Genomic DNA, 17,022 nt, shown 5'->3' with positions numbered 1-17,022 from the left:
ACAAAGTGGTTTACACTTGGGGCCGTATGAATTTTTCACCAAAATGCCCCAAATTTTACAAAATAGGAAATTCAGATTCTAAACTGAGAATACAAACGGATATTAAAATATGTTTAATTTGTATAGTGAAGCTAAGGAAGTTGTATTACCTGTGGAATTTGGGTAGGCAATGTGGGCAAAGAATTGGAAATGTTGGAATCAAGATGAGAGAGCTATGAAGCCCCAGCTAGGAGTTACTCTCGAGCTGGAGAAAGGGGAATGAATGGAACTGCACCTCTCTTTCCCATTCTCAACCACAAAGATTGCGTGGACCCCAAAGAACTTATACTGGAAGTGGTACTGAGTCCGAGACAATATCCAAGTCTCTTCCAGTGAATGAAAAGACAGCTCAGATCAATTGAAGCTGATTTTGACCAGAGGAATCTCTTCCCACAGTATCTTATTCTAGTAGCATGATGCCAACAGGCTGGTTTTCCTCTAGACCATACCATCAGAATGAACTCATTTGGGGGTCTTAAGCATACTTGGCAAAAAAGGAATTGGCTCCAAGAATTCACACTCTTCACACTGTAGAGATATAGATATATTTGTGTTGCATATTTCAGACAACTTTACATAATGCTTCTGACACAAAGCTTTCAGCACTCATTCTTTGGAACAGGTTTTATGCCCTGCCTAGTACTGCCCCTGGATCAGAACACAGAACACGTATCAAGAGTCCACTTTCTAAAGGCGGGGCAAAACACCCTTCATTCCGTGCTATTATTGAAAACAGGGGGTAGTATCCGGTGGGAAGGGGCTTTGGTCCTATGCAGAGATCATGTCAAAGAACCAATCTTCTTCTTTTTCTTCATATAGGAGTTATGGATCTGTCAAACTCCATTCCAAAAGATCACCAATCACTTAAAAATGTTAGCACCACCCAAGCCATCTTGAAGCAAAGGCCAGAGATTGTTTATGATCTAAATGTCTGACCTAGAAAACACTCACGTTTTGAGGAAATGCAGGCAAGCCCTTTCTCATGAAAGGGTCAGTCCAAGCCCTGAGATCCAAACATTCTTAAAATCTTGCCAGGTCTACATCGGAACTCTGAACCTGAGGCCCAAGCTCAATTGAAAATAAAGAGCCATTTTCTAATCTCCTTTGCAGAGGCAGCAACAACAATTCATCTTCATGTCAAGTAGTCTTCGAAGTATTCACTTTGAAATTCGATATGGCACATGTAGTGGGGGGGGGGAGTTGCCCCAGGGGAGTCTCTTTTCTCTTAACACTTTTGTTTCATAACCACTGTTAGCAAAAAGACAATGCCCCCCAGACACTGCTGTCCCCAGTTCAACTGGGGGGGGGGGTGGTTCACTCAGCAACTGGGATGCACATGAAAGATCATATGATTATACACTGGACAACATTAAACACAGAACAGGGACAATGCCAGTAGACAAAAACACTGTTTCTGCATGGAAAGCATTCAGCTTTAGAGCTGGTATGGGGTAGGGGGATAGAGAACACACGAATTATGACTTATTTAACAATGTAAAAAATGAAAACCAAAGCACAGCCAGCAGACTGAGGGAAAGTAGGGGATGGGGAAGTCAGGGTTGACTATTTAATGTGGCAACAATGGCAGGTGCAGAGAGACCTTGGCAACCCAGTGGCAAGAGAATTCATCCTGAAAGTAGTGGAACATAGTGCTTAGCTACAGACATTCCCCACTACCCATTGGACAGGACAGGCACAGCCAGGACCGAGCACTGCGAGAGGCCACCAAATACAGTACCAGTCAGGTTTCAGGCTAACAAAACGAGGAAGAACCAGGTGGGTTTTGAGACATTGTCAAAGGAGCTTGAACAGATACAAAGATTTGGCAGCTCTGTTATTGGGGAGCCTTGACACAGCAGCTGGAGAGACCTGATTCCCCCCAGCATCTAGGTATGTATGTGAGGAGCGGAGGGAGCGACCTTGGGACGGACAAAAAGTGAGAGTCTCCCTCTCTCATCTAATTGTCTTTCGCAAGAGCCAAGCAGTGAGTACCATTGGGATAAGTATTCCACCTCTTCACATGCCTGCAGAATCACCAAGGACAACAAGGGATGTTACAGTATAAAAAAAGAAAATGGAGATATCGAAATCCTCCCTTGGGTAGGGGAGGGGGTGTGGAAATGACTGTGGTTTCTATTGCACTTTGATTTATACATACACATAACATTTATTTAGAAAAATACAAACTAAAAGGACGGGGCAGGAAGATGGGAAATGAATGCCAAGCCAGCACCAGCTGCTCAGAGGACACAGACCCAGCAAATGGCAGCCTGACCGCCTGCATTCCCCACCTACCCTCCCCCATTTCCCAGAATCCTCTGCCAGCAACCATTTGGGAACAAAGAGTCCTGATTTTGTAGGTCATCATCCATGGTTGGGAAGAGCGTGTTGGAGCCTGGCAGCTCACCTGCCAGATCAAAGTTTCCACTGCTTGGACTTGTGAACTGATAAGCTCCTCCCATCCACATGTTCTCGCTGGCCAATCCTGAGAATGGTGGGTGGGACCTCCATCTTTACATCATCTGTGCACCACAGACAAATGAGAGAGCTGTCTTTTGGGAGTCCACTCTTGCATTGCCCAAGTGCATAATCACGGGATGATGTCATTTAGAGTTTTCCCCGTGTGTGTGTTTGCATGGGCAGGGGAACGTACGCCCACCTGCTGTGCGGATGCTTCCTTGCTCCCAGCAATGTGCTGCTGGCTGCCCCTGCTACCTCAGTCGCCCATCAGGCTTGATGGCTCCCAGTTCTGATTTGGGGTCTGGGGACAGTGAACTCCATGAGGTTTTGCTACACAGCTCCAGGGTGGAGCAACTGGAAGGGCTTGCCACGCAGAGGCCAGCTACCGACCAGAAACTGCTGATGCTGCTGTCTGTCCAGTTCTCTAGAGCCTTGCCCGCCAGCGGTGTGTGCTGATAGGCGGCTCGCTCTGTTTCGTCCAATCGTGGCAGGCTCAAGATTCCAGCCAGGCCCTGGAAATTCTGCTCCATGTACTCGTTGCGGGGAGGACCGGAGTGCAGCCATCTGCCGTCATCTGAGCCAGAACACAGAAGGAGAGGTGATTAGAGAGCTCAACTGGGTCCCTGCCCCATGTTTCCCAACTGGAACAGGACAGTTTTATTTTCCCCTTACTAGAATCACCCCCTCCTGTTGTATAATATTAACAGCCCTGCTGAGGGATTTGGGAGAGAAAGCACCCTGTTTTCAAATGGATTTTTACATTTTCTAATCGATTTTTGGGAAAAATGGAAACAAAACAAAATAAATAATTAAAAAAACCAATATTAGAAATAGAATTTAACTTCCTGGGAGTCATAATTTTCATTTTAAAACAGAAATCGATGTCCTTAAAAGAAATGGATCACAGTCATGCTTGTACAGTTGCAAAGAAAGATAGGTAGACAGGTATTGCTTATTGAAGACTCAGAACCCTCTTGTTGTTAACAATACTAACAATATCCCAAGAACAACACCACTACCTTCTGTAACTAGAACTGTGTAGGCCTTCCAGTGTTCAAAGGGTAAGAACAATGTCCTGTTACTAAGAGCAGAAGAATAAGAGGAGAACTAAAACAGATTCAGATTTGCTTAATTTATCTAGATAATATGTTTGAACTTCATTTTTGGTGCAGTGTTTTTTTCCTTAGGGCTGAATACACATACACAGACCTGAAAACATCTACCACATCCTGCAATAAATCCCTTATAAGAAACTTATAGAATTCAACTGTGTCATTAACAATACTATTTTTTAATAATAAATGTAATAGTATTGTTAAATTTTCCAGCATAGGTTAACGACACAGGTTGTTTCTAGAATTTCTTCTGTTTCACCTTTTAGGGTTGCAATCTCTTTCTTGTTTTATGTAATAAAAACTCAATAGGAAAAAAAAAGAACTTCCACTAAGGATTCTGCATCTCAAAAATGAAACCCTTTATGACAATCATACCTAATCTTTTTGATTCTGTGGCCCCCTTGGAATTCCGATGCAACATGGTAGGCCACACACAAAATGGCTACCAACCACAAAGTGTCAAGAAATGAGGCATGCGTAGGCTCTAATAGTAACTCTGCGATGTTTCAGGCAGAAGTTTAATAGGATGCCTTTTAAAATGAACATATCGTTTTAAAATATTTTCTTGCATACTAAAAGTTTATCTTCAGTCACACAGTCAAGGTTTTTAGGCTTTTGGTGACAGTTGCTGTAAACACAACTTCTTTAGAACCTGCACAGCCAATTAGATCTCTATTTACCAATCAGAAACCCTGCTGGGCAAAAGTTCTACCTGGCTTCACGCACTTCCTGAAAACCCTTGGCAGGCAAGAAAAGGTATCAGCAGGCACCATGGTGTCCACAGGCTGGGGACCTTTGCCTCAAAGATTGGCAAATTTTGCCTTGTTTTCCATGAGTGGATTAAAAAAAACCTCATACCCTGTTTTCTAGGCATACAAGGAAGATTTTTGAAAGTCAGTCAAGCGTATATTTTGGATAAATGGGTACATTTATCACAGAGCCAGGACTGGCTGGTACTACCTGTTGAATACACCTCTGGTGGCAAACGTTAAGCTTGTTGCCAGCGAATGTGCCAAAAGGTCCAGCACCTTTAGTGCTAAAGATCTTGCCACCCGGCCCATGAATAGCTGCCAGGTGACAGCTCCATTCTTAGCACAGTCCGCTCACCATTCCTGAGAGGCTGTTTGCGATTGAAGGTCTGTGGGACCACCAAGAACTGGCTCTCTCCCAGGGGTTCCCAGAACTGGAGGAGACGGATGGTCCACACACCAGGGCGAAGGGGCCGATTCAGGGGTGGCTTGTACTGTGTGAACTCTGCCTCTGCGTCGACAGTGATATCGTACGATGTAGCAATGATGTAGGTGGGATCAATCCAAACCACAGTGGCTGTGAGGTTGGGGCCCCGTGACCATTTCTGCATAGCCACTGGCTCATCAAAAGGCCCAATCAGACCACCAAAGTTGCGGAAGATCCTCTCCTTGGGATCCCACTCGGTCCCGACCTGTGGGAGGAAAGAGAGAGAAGAAAACAGGCACTCAAGCTAGGAAAGAACAGACGGTCCAGTGTAGAAAATATTAAAACCTGCTGTTTTCAGCTTACTCTTGTAGATCTTCCAGGATGTTCTCTTTTCATCAAATGAGAACTAGGGGTAGCTAACCTTTTGGGCCAAGTGCTAGAGAAATACAACATTCACTTGTGATGATGTTGACGTGCCAGCAAACAAAATTGGGGGGAGGGGGATGATTACTGTACTTGGTTGAATGTGCTTATAGCGACTCAAGCCCCACTGGTGCTGCAAGCATCTTGGGGATTTGCCTTGAGTTTGGCTAGTGGTTGTGATGGTATGGTAGGTGAAGCAGGCATAAGCCATACTTGTTGCCCTCTCCCTCACATACTGGTCCTAGCAGCATTGCCAGAGCCTCAATTGCTTAGGCACAGATCTGGCCATGAGAGTCAAGCAAAATGGCCTGCAGTGCCACTGTCAGCACATGTGCCTGGAGTGGTCCACCCTAGATTTAGAACTAATTTTGCTATAAGGGTATGGGACTAAAAACATAGCTGGCTACTCAAAAATACCCATTCAAAAACACATTTTATGCCAAAATATGTTACACCAAACCACTTCCTAAGCCATACCAAATGCTTCGTGGGAATTCTTGATCTTATCAGGAAGACAGTCTTTCCCTGAAATTCTCTTCCGCACGCTCAAAAAGTAATTTCTCCACGATTCTCTTCAATTGTGGGTATTTTTCACTGAGTTCATTTTTACTAGTCATATTTATTACATATTTATTACATATTTATTACAACATTGTTTTGATAGATTCCCCCTTACAAAGCCAAAAAGGAGACTTTAAAACCTTAGACTTGGCTAGATATAATCAGGAGACATCACTCTTGTTATCTCTATTTAAAAAGAAAGGACTATAAAGAGCTTATGAAGCCTTTCACTATCGGAAGGACCTCTTCCTATCAACCTATTAACTAGCTTAGGTTCTCCCACCAGTAGTTACTTGCAATGTCCTGTTTTATGTGGTCCCCCATGGCTAAATTTTGGCTCTCAGTGATGGTCCCTACACTGCAGAATAGTTTTCCAAAGGAGATCCATAGGATACCCTCGTTGCTAGCCTTCCAGAAGTAGAGTGAGACAGTCTCTGATTCAGAGTGTATTTGCAGGACAAACTTAGTTTAAGTCCCGGAGTTTGCATTTTGTGGCTAGTGCACTGAATTTTAATGGGATGGCTGTCCTCTAATCGTTGGATTATAGATCACTGTTATAGGGTTTTTTTGTACTGTAAACTGCTTTGAACAAATAAGTTGGACATAATTTTGTATTAAATGAATGGAAGCAATCTCCTAGGAATTTCAGGACCAAATTCTTTCAGAAAAAGTTCCACCTAATCTGGCAGACAGAATTGGCACACAATTGTCTCCAGGAGCCAGTTAATACAATCTGTCCCATGATGCACTCTGAAACTTTGATAAAGGGCTAACACCACTTTATCCGTAAGAGGAAGTGCTGCAAATTCTGAGGCCATGAGGAACTCTACAGCTTGCTCAGTAGCTTCAATCTATGCACATTTCCCCGCTCTCACTAGAGGGATATTTGCCTATTGGAAACCAAATCCATTCTGCATCTTAATGGATACCCTTTTTATTTCAGATGCTTTCATATTGGTATTACGGGTGTCCTAGGACAGAAAGCATATATACATGTGCACACTTTGAGAGATTTGAGCCAGAAGAGTTCATCAACAGAAAAGAAGGAACAGGAGGCTTACCTCCAGATTCTGTAGACGATTAGTCTGCCTCCCATGACCTGCTAGTTTGAGAGTCCCTCGGGGCATTATCCACATCTCTAGAGACTCCGTCTGCTGTGTTACAGAGTTCTCCACCTCCTGAGTCACCAAGTAACCCTGGAAATGGTCATCATAGAAATACAGATGCACACTGGATGGGAAGCCCTGTGGCTCAAATCTAGAGGGGAAAAAAAGGAGGAAGGAATGTTGCGATGACGTTACAATATCAGAATCAGAAATCACAGGATCTTCTAGCCTCTTTGAGCTTGAGGCCTATTAATCAAGGTGGACTTATTAGGCTAATGCTATTAATCAAGGTGGACTTATTAGGCTAATTTTGATTTCCCATAAAACTGCCTCTGTTATTGAAATTCACTGCCTTTATACCATCTTATCCTGGGCAACCATTGTCATATAAATGCATGAAGGTGCTTTATAAAAAAAAAAGCAGGATAAAGGCCAGCAGTTCATCTAGCTCAACACTTTCTACTTCAATTGGCAACAGTTCCCCAAGGTCCATTCCAGACCTTCTGCCCAAAGTCTTTAATCTGGAGATACCAGCCACCGAACCCAAGACTTCCTGTTTGCACAGCATGTGCTCAGCTACTGAGCTGTTTGTTTATTTCTGTGTTTATATCCTGCCTTCCTACCATGTATGGTGGCTCAAGGTGGCTTACAAAAGGCAAATAAGCAAGTAACAGAGTCATTAAAACCACAAAACAAGCTAATTATAACCAGTGGCATATTTGCCTAGGGGACATGGGGTACCCCATGTTCCCGGGCGCGCCCTAGTGGAGGGTGCAAAAATTTCAGGTTCGCTTGTGTGTGTTTTTGTATTTTTTAGTGTTTGTTCAGTTTTCGGCCTGCAGGGGGTGCAGTTTTTAGGCTAGCAGCACCACAATTTCAGGGATTTTTCAGGAGACTCTCCTGATGATACCACCCAAGTTAGGTGAGGTTCAGTTCAGTGGGTCCAAAGTTATGGACTCCCAAAGGGGGCATCTTTAGGAGACTCTCCTGATGATACCACCCAGGGTTGGTGAAGTTTGGTTCAGGGGTTCCTAAGTTATGGACCCTCAAAGGTGTAGCCCCCATCTCACCTAACTAATCCAATTCCTCAAGGAAAGTGTTCTGAGTGACAAACACCATTACTGAAGAAGAATGAATCCAAGCAGTAGCTAGGCATGATAATATTAAAGGAGGGAAGCCTGAAAAGATCTCAGGTGGCAAATGGGTCACAGGGAGAACGATGGCTCTTCTCCAAAATTACAGTGTCTTGTAATCCCCACAGCAGAAGAAACACCCCAGGAAGTCAATCACCAGAATTTCTACTCAACAGGGGTGGCTTTCCCTGCAAGCCAAGAGGCCGTACATGTCTAGGAATTCATACCAAAGCTCCCATAACCCAACCATTCTACAGCCCTGGTATTTTACAGTAGGTGAAGCTACCTGCAAAGTCTTTCATCTTTCTGTGCCTGCGTAGATGCCACTTTCTGAAGCCCCAGCCTGGAGAAGGATGTGTACACAGTCAGGGTGACGTCGCTGAGCCCACTCAGCCCATCCACGCGATCATAGACACTCTCCCAATAGGCCTTGAGGGCTGGCATGTTAGATGGGTAGTTACCATAGAGATGGGAGTCCAAGATCTCCAGCACCTCCTGATTGATGGTTGATTCAAACTTCCTGGCAAAGAAGGTGGGTCTGGAGAGTTGCTGCAAAGACAGAAGAGGCAGATTTACATTCCAAATCCTGAGTTTTTTGGGCTAGTCAAGAGAAAACAATAGAAACTAAGAACTGCCCAATGAGCTTGGAGTAAAAGCAGAAAAATGTCTTTCCTTGACAAATATCTACAGATTCCATGTCAAACAAGTGCTTGTGGAAAATTAGAATGCAATGTATACCACTGCAATGGGATCATTTGTCTTCTACTGTGGGGCCGCTAGAAACACCTGATGGTTGCACATTCTTATCTAGAAAGCTGGCATGGTATAGTGGTTGGGAGCAGATGGACTCCAATCTGAAGAACCGGGTTTGATTCCTCACTCCTCCACATAAGCAGCAGACTCTTATTTGGTGAACTAGGTTCGTTTCCCCACTCCTAAGCATGAAGTCTGCATGGTGACCTTGGGCTAGTCACAGTTCTCTCTCAACTCTCTCAGACCTACCTACCTCACAATCTATCTGAAGTGGGGAAAAAAATGGAAGGAGTTTGTTAACTGCTTTGACACTCCTTACAGGAGAAAGGCATGGTATAAATCCAAACTCTTCTTCTAAAGTATAATCAGGCAATGTTTTGAAGAGAGGAGAGCCCTTTTGGAAGGCAACAGTGGGGTGGTGAGTCACAGAAACGTTTTACCATGTGCTGCTACTGCAGCACCATGCAAGACTCAACTGAATTTGACCTCTTGGATATGTGGGCTAATGGGCATCTCTACACTCCTAACTGCAGGTTGATCGTGCTGATAGAAGTTCTGTAGTGAATCTCAAAGGTTATGCCTGCATAGCTTCAAGCTCCTCCAGGAAAGCCATCTGCCTTCCAAGAACATTTCCAGTCAGGTGGCATATCTCAGAAACTGTCATCAGTATTGCACTCGCATACTTTTGTGAGAATATGTTCGCCAATATGGCTTGCTCATAGATTCTAACAACGCGAGTCCATGATGAATCACCGAATCGCAGAAGTTTTTCAAAGGTTGGGGTTATCATCAAAGCATGAACAAGGCATCTTAACCATGCAATCCTATGCAGAGTGACTCCAGCTGAAGCCTTTTTGAAATAACTGAAATCATGATATAGGACTGTACTATAACCAGAGGCTTAGCGGCAAAGGGGGCAGAGGGGTGCGCAACGCACCGGGCACGTCCCTGTGGGAGGTATGGCAAGGGTGTGGCGGGGCATTCCGGGGGCGTGGCGTGGTCGTTCTTGGGTGGGGCAGGGGTATTCCAGGGTGGGACAGGGGTGGAGGATGCCTGGTGCACCGGGTGCTTTCCCCCTTGCTACGCCTCTGACTATAACTATTTTGTTGCTTCCCCCCAGATTACCATTTCACATGTCCATAGCTAAACTTCCTTAAAGTCCTCGATCTGCTTCCTCCTCATGCTATGTACTGATTTCAAGGTTGCCCACAACAAAGCACTCCAACATTGGGGCGAGACTTTCAGGGCAAGTCTGTCTTCCCTCTGGACCTCTTTTCACCCTCTCCATTTCCCTCAAGCACATCTCCTCCCATTCCCTAATGCCTCCCTCCCTTCCATTTCTACCTCTGTGCCTTCTATCATGTTACTCATAGTGCTTGGCACTGCCCTTCAGCTGTTAGCTTCCCTACTTCCTTCTCCCTTCACCGTCAGCCCCTGAGCTATACCCTGGGGTGGTGTGTCTTCTCCATTCTTGACAACACACAACCAGGCAGTGGCAGAAGTACTACTTCACCTAAACAGAGCTACCAGTCAGAGAAGCCAAGCTACTTGTCAAAGCAAGGTGAGGGGAGAAAAAAGGCAGAGGGAAGCCAAAAAGAAAAGAGAGGTCTCCATCACCTGTAGTCGCAAGAAGTCCTGTGGCTTGAAGTCATTTGGTGAGCAGCCGCACCAGTCCACAATGTGCTTATACTGGCACTTACAGCCCAGCTTGCGGTTCCAGTTGGTTACCCGGAGGTTGTTGTCTACCAGGGTATCACAGGCATGGCTATTCTCCAGGACGGTATGGAAAAAGGACTGTACACAGACACAGAGAAAGCAATGGCTATGGTGAGCAATGGGGGCAGCCCCTTCTGAGTGACAACCACTGCCCACCTCACCCCAAGTACACCATGTTCTAGCACTGACCATAATATAAAGTGCAGGTCTGTGGGTGCTGAGTGTGCTGCAAATACTTCCACATTCTGAAAGAAGAAAAGCCACACTCTGCAAGAAGAAACCTCAAACTTATGTGATCAGAATATTTTAGCCAACATAAGCAAACCATGCCTAAGTGTTTAAGGTATCAACTTCTAGGTGGAAAGACTGTGTCATCTCCTCTCTGCATTCCCTTTTGCAGACACCTGGAAAATGGAGGTAAATATGGAATCGGGCAATGGTACTACTGGAGACTTCTAGCACAGAGTATCTGTCAAGACTTAGGGTTTATCATTCTGTACCTAATGTTGTCAGGATTGTCCAGGAATTCTCTGAAAAACCATAACATAAACACATCTGCTAGATACTGCCTATGTATTTTTGCGTATTTCACAAAATGCTGTTTGTTAAATGGAAGATGATCAGTCTTCATGTCCTTAAAGCTACAGATCTGTCCTACATCTTTGAAGTTTAGTGAAGCATCGGCAGCATCAACCATATCTGCCAAATCCACCACAGGAAAGTCAGGATGGTGCACTGGACAGAGACTTTGAGAGGGATGTGAGAGAACTGGATCAAAGTATTTTTCTAAAGTGCTGCTGGAATTCCTTTGGTGTTTATCAGGCATTCTTTAACAAGCAGACCTATCATCCAAGTAAAGAAATCTTAGTTGATTACTTGTATTAAGGACTACACAGAAGAGATGAAAGAATGACAGATGCCTTTCAAGTAGAATCTTTTGAAGAACTACAGTTTTAGAAAACAAAGTGATGGTGGCTCTGGGAGCAATTGTGAGAAACAAATCACCAGGAACAAATAGGTTATCAATAAAACTATTCCAAGCCCAGAAACAGAATCTATCACAAAACTCGACAAGAATATGCCAACAAATATGGAAAACACAACAATGGCCCACAGACTTAAAACTCTCACTCTACATTCCAATTTCCCAAAAGGAGATGTTAAAGGTTGCAGCAACTATTGGACTATCGCATAAATTTCATACATGAGTAAAGTGATGCTCAAAATCTTACAACAAATGCTCAAAATCTTACAACCGTATACGGAACAAAAAATGTTTGATGTTCAAGATGATTCAGAAAAGGAAGAGGCACTAAAGATCACATTGCAAATTTACTTTGGTTACTGCAGCATACGAGAGAATTGCAGAAAAAAATCAGCTTGTGTTTCATGGATTACACCAAAGCTTCTGACTGTGTGGATCATGAAAAGCCATGGCTGGTTTTAAAGGAAATGGGTGCCAGAGCATCTGATAGTTTTGATGTGCAACCTGTACTCTGGAAAGAGGCTACTGTTAGGACAGAATATGGAGATACAGGATGGTTTGTAATATGCAAAAATGTTAGACAAAATGTGTATAATCTCTTTATCTCTTCAATCTGTATGCAGAACACAGCAGGAGGAAAGCTGGATTAGATTTAGATGAAGATAGAGTGAAAATTGGTTGGAGGAATATGAACAATTTGGCTATGCCGCTGATGCTATAATACTGGCAGAAAATAGCAAGACTTGAAACAACTACTGCTGAAAGTTAGAGAAAGTGCCAAAGCAGGACTACGGATGAACATCGACAAAAGTAATGACTACTGGAGAATTACCCAACCTTAGGATGGATGAGGAAACTGTTGAAGACTTTCTATTCCTTGGCTCCAGCATCAACCAAAAGGGAGAATAACCAAGAAATCGGAAAGAGACTGAGACTAGAAAGGGCAGCCTTGAGGGAGTAGAAAAGATTCTTAAGTGTAAGGAGGTGTCACTGGCAACTACGATCAAGTTAAGTCTTGCCGTACTATTTCCTATTATTATGTGTGGGTGTGAAAGCTGGACAATGAAGACAGCTGAGAGGAAGAAAATGGACTCCTTTGAAATGAGTATTTGAAGAAAGTATTATGGATAATATGGGCTGCCAAAACAAATAAATAAATAGGTTCTAGATCAAGTCAAGCCTGAACTGTCCCTAGAAGCTAAAATGTCTAAACTGAAGCTGTTATACTTTGGTCACATTATGAGAAGACAGGACTCACTGGAAAAGACAATAATGCTAGGAAAAGTAGAAGGCTGCAGGAAAAGCGGAAGAACCAACATTAGATAGACTGACCCTATAAAGGAAGCCATAGCTCTCAGTTTGCAAGACTTGAGCAAGCCAGTTACCAATAGGACATTTGGGAAGACACTGATTTTTAGGGTCACCATGAGTCAGAAGTAACTTGACGGCACTTAACATACATACAACTAAATAGATTAACACCGCAGTCCTAAAGCACTGTTTTGTAAGCCTATAGATTTCAGTGGATTTAGAAGGGTGACATTCTGCCTAGCGGTGCATAATAAAGGTGCTGAAATATGTGTATGAATAAAAGAAATACATCTGAAGGAAGACAGCATACTTTCTGTATTTCAACAGGATGCCTATGTATTAGGAAAAGTAGTGGTGTAGTAGTTAAGAGCAGGTCCATTCTAATCTGGAGGAACTGGGTTTGATTCCCTGCCACTAGAGCTTTGGAGGCTTAACTGGGGAATTCAGATTAGCCTGTGCACTCCCACACACGCCAGCTGGGTGACCTTGGACTAGTCAGCTTTTCAGAGCTTTCTCAGCCCCATTCACCTCACAGGGTGTTTGTTGTGAGGAGGAAGGGCAAGGAGATTGTAAGCCCCTTTGAGTCTCCTACAGAAGAAAAAAGGGGATGTAAATACAAACTCTTCTTCTTCCTCTTCTTCCTCTTCTTATTGATGTTGGGAGTATGTATCTTCTGAGATAAAAGGCCTAAATCTTTTTTGTAGGTAGAAGGGGTATGTGCAATTTTTGTCAGTTCCTCCCTTCTGCTGCAGACCTCCAACTCCCCCTCAGCAGAAATATTTCCGTGAGCATTTTGAGAAGCAATAGGAAGGGGGTAACGAGAAGGTTGTGCTTTTCTGATGGAAATCCTTCTGTAGGTAGTGATTTTCGGTAAGCAGATGTCTACTTCCCAGGGAATTACTCTTACAGCAAAATAATTAGCTTCTGTCTTTTTTTACAAGGAAGAGACTCCCCTGAAAGTAGTCTCATCATTACTGGTCTGCCCCCGCAGTCCTCAATGTATTCTAGAGCAACAGTGTTCACACAGGGTTATGGCAAGACTCAAGAAGCTTGGTCAATGTCTTGCTTGGACAGAATGTGTGGCAGAATCTCTCATTGTATTCAGAGACTTTAAGTCAGTTTGGAAATAGGTCTTCAATTATAGCCAGTTTGAAAACCACCACTTTAAACCTGCTGGGTTTTTTTGCAAGGATGACAAAGGAAAATATTGTTACATGCTATGAGTCATAATGATGAAATAGGCTCTAAGTAAAAATAATTTTTAAAATTATCCCAGGGGTTCAGATTTCTGGAAAATCCATCCATGAATCCTTTTCTCCTTCCATCCTCAACCACATATATAGTTTTTTGTCCCTCCATGCATGAACTAACTATCAAATGTTAGCAGAGATGTGGTGATTCACACACTTGCCCTCTGCAATGTCAAAAAAGCCTACTGAAACAGATGGAATATTTTAATAGACGTTTGCATTGGAGTGACTTTCTTCTTCAATTGGAACTTTGTTTGTTTGCAGAGACCAACTTGTCTGCCTGTTGCACGACACAGAGGAAACACATGACAAAAACCAGCCTCCCTTTGTGCCAATAGAACTTGCCAGGTGACCATATTTAAGATAATTAGTACCCGATATTGAAAAAATAAAAGGGGCTGCATAAACGGCATCTGTTCACTCAGGTATCCTACAGCTCTTCAGCACCAGCAATGGTAGCAGAACAAGTGTCCAGACCTATCATATCTATCTAGAAGAAAGGTAGTATCTATTGCACTACAATGAACACTGATCTACCTGCACATGTTTGTCGTTTAATGGTCTCTAGTGCAGTCAGAAATAGAATGGGAGAGAAGTAAGGCTAATTTCCCCCCAGTGTTTACACAGTGTTCTCAAACTCCTAATTCACTGAGAGTTTTCTTCTGAGAAGCAAAGGTATTTCATTAGAGACATTATTGTCGAAGGCTTTCACTGCCAGAATCACTGGGGTGCTGTGTGGTTTCCGGGCTGTATGGCCGTGTTCTAGCAGCATTCTCTCCTGACGTTTCGCCTGCATCTGTGGCTGGCATCTTCAGAGGATCTTCAGAGGATTCAGATCCTCTGAAGATGCCAGCCACAGATGCAGGCGAAACGTCAGGAGAGAATGCTGCTAGAACATGGCCATACAGCCCGGAAACCACACAGAACCCCAGAGACATTATCGTTTTACTGCCTCAAAGAACACCAATATATTCATGGCAGTATATTTATGACACTGCTATGGCAGGGAGAGAAGAAGTGACTCCTCTAAGGGTACTGAATGACGCTTAAGAGAACCATAGGCTCATTCCGCACATGCAGAATAATGCACTTTCAAACTGCTTTCAGTGCTCTTTGAAGCGGTGCAGAATAGCAAAATCCACTTGCAAACAGCTGTGAAAGTGGTTTGAAAACGCATTATTTTGCATGTGCGGAAGGGGTCTTAGTCCCATACCAGAGTACTATTCACTACGCCATATAACTCTAAGCCCGAGTCCCTTGATTGAGTGCCAGCCAGGAACCCACCTCTGCTGGGAGAAGCGTGTAAGTGTAGAACTGCCGCAGCTGGGAGACCAGTTTGTCGGTGGTGTAGATCGCGTATTCCACGAAACTGCGAGTGAGGGCAAACCAATCAGAGCCACCATCCACCACAATTCCCTCGGGGATCTGCCGTTCACCCAGCCGCCACATATGTGAGTCACATTCGTGGAAAAGTCTGTCTAGTCCCTGCTTCTTGATGAACCTGTGCAAGGATGAAGGCCTCAGATTCATTAGGAAAGCAATACGGAGTTTCCTGCACTGAGATCACAGTGAAAAGGGGTGGTGTAGAATGCTATACTAAAACTCCAGACTCTGCCGGTAGAGACTCTACACAGTCTACAAATGTACATTTATTTTGCCTAGTTCATCACTAGCTGAACATTAACTTTATCTGCAAGGGCCTAAAAGGATGCAGAAACAGCAAAGCCAGCCTAGCTTAGGTGACTTGTCAGACATTTCAACAATTACCATGAGTCTGCCAATCCTTGTTCTTCAAGCGAGCAGAACTTTTCTATAATAGCCTCTCTAGCAGTTCTCAGATGAAGCCGGCAACAGAATCACTTGAGAAAAATCCATGAACAAAAGACAAGCATTGGCAGAAGGCTGCGAAGAGTTTCAGGTTATTCATTTACAGCAGAAATGTCTTATTTACAACCTTTGCACTGGGATAAATGTTTATCCATTATTGCAAGTCTCTGTGGTGAAAATGGCAGGGTAAAAATATTCAAATTCTGAAGTTCTTCTGTTTTTGGCAATCACAGCCACTGTGACATTATTGGCAAAAGGACTGGGACTAGGAACTAGGCAGGATAAGAGAAAATCTCAAGTAAAAAGGCCCTTTTAATTTTCCAAGCTTCTAGAATAAGTGTGCACATATTTTAAAGCCCTTTTTTAAAAGGTCTAGAATCTTGACTTTTAAAAGAAAGTTAACAAAAGAATGTACTGTCGAAGCCTTTCATGGCCAGATTCAACAGGTTGTGGTGGGTTTTCTGGGCTGTATAGTCGAGGTCTGGTAGATCTTGTTCCTAATGTTTCGCTTGCATCTGTGGCTGGCATCTTCAGAAGTATATCGCAGAGGGAAGTCTGTTACACACTGTGTCATGCAGGCAAAACATTAGAAACATTAGGACCTGTTTTCCGGGCTGTGTGACCGTGACTTGTTCCAGATCTACCAGACCACGGCCACACAGCCCAGAAAACCCACAACAACCAGTTAACAAAAGAAGTCAACAGTGGACTTTATAAAGTGGAATTCTGAAAATATTTGGAAGCTAAATTTCCAAACAGTCAAATTTCACAATTCATGGTTGTGCCCATATATTGGACTGGTACATGCACCTCATTATAGCCATGTACTTGGGAACAAATACCATTCAATTAACTTGGCCCCATTAGATCAGTAAAGCTGCAGTAGCTCTTTTGAAATGAGTCACAGGTATTGTGCTACAGAAATGCAACGTAACAACAGCTGATAATCATGTGATTATTTTATCTCCACCCACTTTTGCCCACTGCTTGTTTCAAACTCATCCCCAATGCCAAGCCTCATTGAAACAATTACCTGGCGTTATCTCGGCCGTGAGACTTCAGGAAGTTCTTGTCTCGGTATTTCGACAAGAATGTCACCAGCTCCTCATTGGTCCTGCAGGGGGCAGTAAATCAAAGGAAAAATTAATAGAAATGTGTGCGGGAAGG

General features: G+C 43.6%; 1 protein-coding gene across 4 annotated transcripts in view; it reads right to left on the bottom strand.

The window, feature by feature from the left end:
- Positions 1–565: 565 nt before the first annotated feature.
- XYLT2 (xylosyltransferase 2) overlaps positions 566–17,022 on the bottom strand; it is a 62,834-nt gene continuing 46,377 nt past the window's right edge. For 2 of the 4 annotated variants that reach the window (XM_048490715.1, XM_048490717.1), the window contains exons 5-12: positions 16,889–16,969; positions 15,313–15,529; positions 10,672–10,749; positions 10,384–10,560; positions 8,300–8,562; positions 6,836–7,031; positions 4,722–5,055; positions 566–3,073 (exon numbers count right to left, since the gene is read on the bottom strand). In XM_048490715.1, the coding sequence (XP_048346672.1) occupies positions 2,751–3,073; positions 4,722–5,055; positions 6,836–7,031; positions 8,300–8,562; positions 10,384–10,560; positions 10,672–10,749; positions 15,313–15,529; positions 16,889–16,969 (1,669 nt within the window). In that variant the 3' untranslated portion in view covers positions 566–2,750. The remainder of the gene's footprint in view (positions 3,074–4,721; positions 5,056–6,835; positions 7,032–8,299; positions 8,563–10,383; positions 10,561–10,671; positions 10,750–15,312; positions 15,530–16,888; positions 16,970–17,022) is intronic. The other 2 variants (XM_048490718.1, XM_048490719.1) reach the window with 1 other exon arrangement.

Source organism: Sphaerodactylus townsendi, linkage group LG03, assembly GCF_021028975.2.
Source record: "Sphaerodactylus townsendi isolate TG3544 linkage group LG03, MPM_Stown_v2.3, whole genome shotgun sequence".
Classification (NCBI taxonomy): Eukaryota; Metazoa; Chordata; class Lepidosauria; order Squamata; family Sphaerodactylidae; genus Sphaerodactylus; species Sphaerodactylus townsendi.
Note: the sequence above shows the minus strand (reverse complement) of the source record. Positions and strands in the feature narration are given on the sequence as shown.